This window comes from Tupaia chinensis, unplaced genomic scaffold (assembly GCF_000334495.1).
Source record: "Tupaia chinensis unplaced genomic scaffold, TupChi_1.0 Scaffold145072_1, whole genome shotgun sequence".
NCBI lineage: Eukaryota > Metazoa > Chordata > Mammalia > Scandentia > Tupaiidae > Tupaia > Tupaia belangeri.
This window is the reverse complement of record NW_006204933.1, coordinates 284,753-289,445: the sequence shown is the minus strand read 5'-3', so window position 1 is coordinate 289,445 and position 4,693 is coordinate 284,753. Positions and strand designations below refer to the sequence as shown.

At 51.9% G+C, this 4,693-nt stretch overlaps 1 protein-coding gene across 1 annotated transcript in view; it reads right to left on the bottom strand.

Annotated features, from left to right (window-relative positions):
• The window catches only part of PRKX (protein kinase cAMP-dependent X-linked catalytic subunit), a gene marked incomplete in the record, with an annotated part of 30,058 nt that extends 25,581 nt beyond the window's left edge, over window positions 1–4,477 (bottom strand). Inside the window, 1 exon segment of the mRNA XM_027767970.1 lies at window positions 3,837–4,477. Coding sequence (XP_027623771.1) covers window positions 3,837–4,363 — 527 coding nt within the window.
• Window positions 4,478–4,693: the final 216 nt, after the last annotated feature.

Below are 4,693 nucleotides of genomic sequence, written 5' to 3'. Positions count from 1 at the left end.
GAGAGAAAGAGAGAGAAGGAAAGTGAGAAAGAAAGCTGCCAGGTCTGGGACTCGAACCACGGTCGGCCATGTAGGAATCCAGCACCTTTAACCACCACGCCACCTGCTAGCCCCCAATTCTTTTTCTTTTCTTTCTCTTTTTTTTTTTGGACGGGTTTTTGTTGTAGGGCGATCCGACTCGCCAGACAGATGGAGAGAGACAGAGAGACAGAAAGTGAGAACTCACCCCTCAGGGGGGATGGCCACGCCGCAATCCCTTCTCCCCCATTCTCCTCTCGGGATCTTGGGCACGCACGCACACGCGCCTGGCGTGAGTTTAAGTTGCCAGGTCCAGGACTCGAACCACGGTTGACTACATGAGAGTCCAGTGACATAGCCATTACACCAACTGCCGGTCCCTTGTTACTAATTTTTTTAAAGAATTCATTATTTATCTGATTTGTTATTATTATTATTTTTTAATTGGACCAGGGAGAGACACAGAGAGAGAGAGAGAGGAAAAGTGAGAAAGCAAGATGCCCAGGTCCAGGACTTGAACCATAAGCCGCCCTGTGGGAGTCCAGTGCATTTAAACACCACCCCACCTGCTGGCCCTCCTATTATATTTTTAATTTGCTACATGGCATGCATGCTTCCCAGGGAGAAAGTGAAAAACCAAGCCACCAGGTGCGGGACTCAAACCATGGTCGACCACGTGGGACCCAGTTGCCTTAACGGACACACCACCTCCATGTCCCAGCCAAAACTGTTTGCATTAGCCCATAATAACCCCTCAAAGACACCTGCCCTCGGAAACACGCCACCAAGTGAGTCAGACGTGAAAGCAGTCCCGCCGCCCACTTGCCGCCCACTTTCAACGGTGAGGCAACTCCTCCCGGCCTGATCCCTCGCTGTCCCCATTGTCCTGTGTTCGTCACTGCTTCCATTCCATTTCGATGTGAACACATGCCAGGCCGTGCCGCCTGGTCCAGAGAGGCCCAGGGAAACCCACGTCCCAAATCATGGTGCTTCCAAAGGAAAACCCAGCTTTTTGTTTTGAGAATTATTTTATCTAACTTTATTTATTTACTTCTTCTCATCTGACCAGAGAGGGACAGAGTGAGAAAGAGATTAGGAAAGTGAGAAAGCAAGCCACCAGGACTGGGACTCAAACCATGGTTGGCCATGTGAGAGTCCAGCACCCTTTACCATGTCACCTGTCGGCCATGAGCTCGCCTTTTAAAAAATACATATTTTATTTTGTTTATTAATTTATTTTCATTTGCTACAGGGTATATGTGCTCACCAGAGAAAAAGAGAAAGTGAGAAATCAAGCCACCAGATCCGGGACGTGAACCACGGTCGGCCAGGTGGAATCCAGCACCTCAACTCTCTCACCAGCTGCCGGCCCCAGGAAAGCTCACCTTTAACATTCCTGTATTACAGTCTGGTGTTTTTAGTTCAGGGCAGATCTGTGGCACAGTTGTAATACACCACTCACAAGAGAAGCTGGATTCCACGTGGCGACCCTGGTTGGAATCCGAGTCAGCCTGAAACGACCAGGCGTGCGTGCAGGTGCCTAGACTGTGATGGGGTGACACAAAGGGATTACAGCATGACCAGGCGCTATGAGGGAAACTGAGAAATCACCCCCCAGGGGGGATGGCCACACTGCAACCCCCGCTCCTCCACTCTCTTCCTGGGATCTTGGGCACGCACGCACACATGCCTACTGCCATGTTCAAGTCACAGGATTCGGGACTCAAACCACGGTCGTCCACGTGGGAGTCCAGCACCTTCACACCATCTGCTGGCCCTCAGATACTTTTTTTGGATGGTGGAATATTTACTTCCATGTAATGGCATAACCTGGGGATGGGGCACCAGTCTAAATACAAAATTCAATCATGTTTCATCGATATCTTAGACGCACAGCCTGAAGGTCACTCTCTGTGACATGTTCCCATGGCAGCGTCATGACCATGACCCATTCCAGGAGGGCAGACGGGAATTTTCCACGTGAGGCATCATTTCAAGGCTCGCCAAGTTTCCGATTGTGGAGCCCAGTGGCTTTGTGGTTTTGAGATTGAGGCTGTTCCACGTACAGGAAGAAAGGGGGTGTTTGGGAGGTGATGAGGTGGTGAGAACAGAGCCTTCGTAAAGGAGATGAGTGTCTTCAACAAAAGAGATTCTTTCAGGCCAGCAGGTGGTGTGATGGTTAGAGGCGCCGGACTCCCACATGGCCGACTGTGGTTCGAGTCCTGAACCCAGTGGCTTGCTTTCTCACTGTTCCCTTCTCTCTCTGTCTCTCTTTGGTCAAATTCAGTAATAATAATTAATAAATACAATAATTCTTTAAAAAAAAAAAAAGAGAGAGAGAGAGAGAGAAAGACCTTTCACCCTATGAGGGGACCAACTAGGAACGAGGACGCAAAATCTGCCCCAGAGGGCTCTGGGAGTTCCAGACTCCAGAACTGTAAGCAGTAAATGTCTGTTCTTTATAAATCACTCTGTCAAAGATATTTCCTTTCCTTTCCTTGTTTTTTTTCTTTTCAGGTTTTTGTTATAAGACGTGCACATTCATAGAAAGACAGAGAGAGACAGAGAAAAAGAGAATGAGAAATCAGCCCCTAGAAGGAACAGCCACGCCACGATCCCTTCTCTTCTCTTCACCTGAGAATTTGGGCACACACACACACACACGCACACCGAGGGTGACTTTTAATCCGCTGGGTCCAGGACTTGAACCGTGGTCAGCCACGTGGGAGTCCAGCATCCTAACCACTATGTCAGCTGCTGGCCCATAGTTTTAGATTTTTAGTACAGGGTACATGTGCACGCCAAGACAGAGACAGTGACGGGCAAAAGGAGAAGTCGCCCCCCCAGGGGGATGGCCACGCTGCAATCCCTTCTCCTCCATTCTCCTCTCGGGATCTTGGGCACGCACGCACACGCGTCCAACATGAGTTTGAAGCCACCGGGTCCAGGACTCAAACCGCGCTCAGTCTTGTGGGAGTCCAGGGCCTTCAGCACCATAGCACCTGCGGGCCCCCATGAGGTGCTTCCTTCTAGCAGCCCAAAGGGACTGAGAACCCTGTTCTAGGAAGTGGCGTGTGGATGGAGGAGCGCGGGTTACACGCAGCACACGTCCACCTGGACAAGTCTGTGCTCAGTCCACATGGCTGCAAACCTGTCAAGTGTGAGCCGGGCCAGCGTGACAGGCTGGTTCCACACCCACGTGCTCTCTCTGGGGAGGCAGGGATTCGGAACCTCATGGGACGGGGAGAAGAAGATTCCTGTGGGGACACCTCTCCCTCAGAGACACCAGGCTTGCCCAGGAGGGGAGCAGGGAGCTTCTAGAAACGGCCTCCTTCTCTTGGAAGCAGGCCAGCCCCGAGTGTCCGGAGACCTCGTGCTAGCCCGTGTGTAAGATTAGACACAGAGATAACTCTCAACTGTTCTTGTGGTCTGGGGCTCTGCACGCGAGCGACCGCCTCATCCCACCCCACTTAATTATTTCTATTTTTGGAGAGATTTTTGCTATAGGGCATGTGTGCTCGCTGGAGAGACAGAGAGAGAGAGAGAGAAAGTGAGAAATCACCCCTCAAGGGGAATGGCCATGTCGCAATCCCTTCTCCTCCATTCTCTTGGGATCTTGGGCACATAGGCACATGCACATGGGATGAGTCGTAAGCCACCAGGTTCGGGATTTGAACCTCAGTCAACTACGTGGGAGGCCGGCAACATAATCATGACACCATGGCTGGTCCCTCCGCCCAGCTGCGTGCAAACACTCAGGGTCCCCACATGGTGGATGAAGAAGAGGCGGAGGAGGAGGGACCGGGACGAGAACTCACAGCCTGACAAGGAACGGGTGGCTGACTTCCTTGAGGACCGACTTCTCGTTGTGCACGTGCTGCTCCTGCTTCAGGCGGATGACGTCGGGGATGCTCATGATCTTCAGGGCGTAGAAATGTTTGGCCGCCTTCTCCTTCACCAGGTGCACGCGCCCAAATGTCCCCGTGCCTGCGGAGGGGCAAACACACGCTGTGAGGCCACGCCGGCACCCACGGACCGCAGAGCCGACGTCTGAGCAGACGCGGAGCAGGCGGGGGTTTACCAAGCAGCTCTCCTCTGGAACTCGCAGCTGGATAAACAGGACACAGAGACAGAGAGAAACAGAGACAGAGAGACAGCCACCTGCCCCTGAATGGTCCTTCCATTTGGGAGGAAGTGGTAAATGGGGGATTTCCGCGAACCAGGCTTCCCAAAGACCGCACCCGAGCACCTGCAGGACAGAGATCTGCAGCACAGGCTGGCTCTGTGGGGCAAGTAATGCACTGCTTGGGGGAAGCCACACACCCCTCCACCACCCGTGGAACATGGGGTTCGAATCCCTAGCCAGGTCAGCCCCAAACGTACTGGGACACACTGACAAGTGTCTAAGATCTGACACGTTGGAGAACTAGAACAAGGGGACAGTGGGGGTTCTCTTTCTTTCCTTTTTTTTTTTCTTTCTTTCTTTCTTTTTCTTTCTTTCTTTCTTTCTTTCTTTCTTTCTTTCTTCTTTCTTTCTTCTTCCTTATTCCTCTCTCTCTCTCTCTCTCTCTCTCTCTCTCTCTCCTTTATTTGCTAAAGGGCACATGCCCCCTCTGGAGAGAGACAGAGAAGGAAAGTGAGACAGGACCATCCCTCCATTGGGCAGAGCCATGGC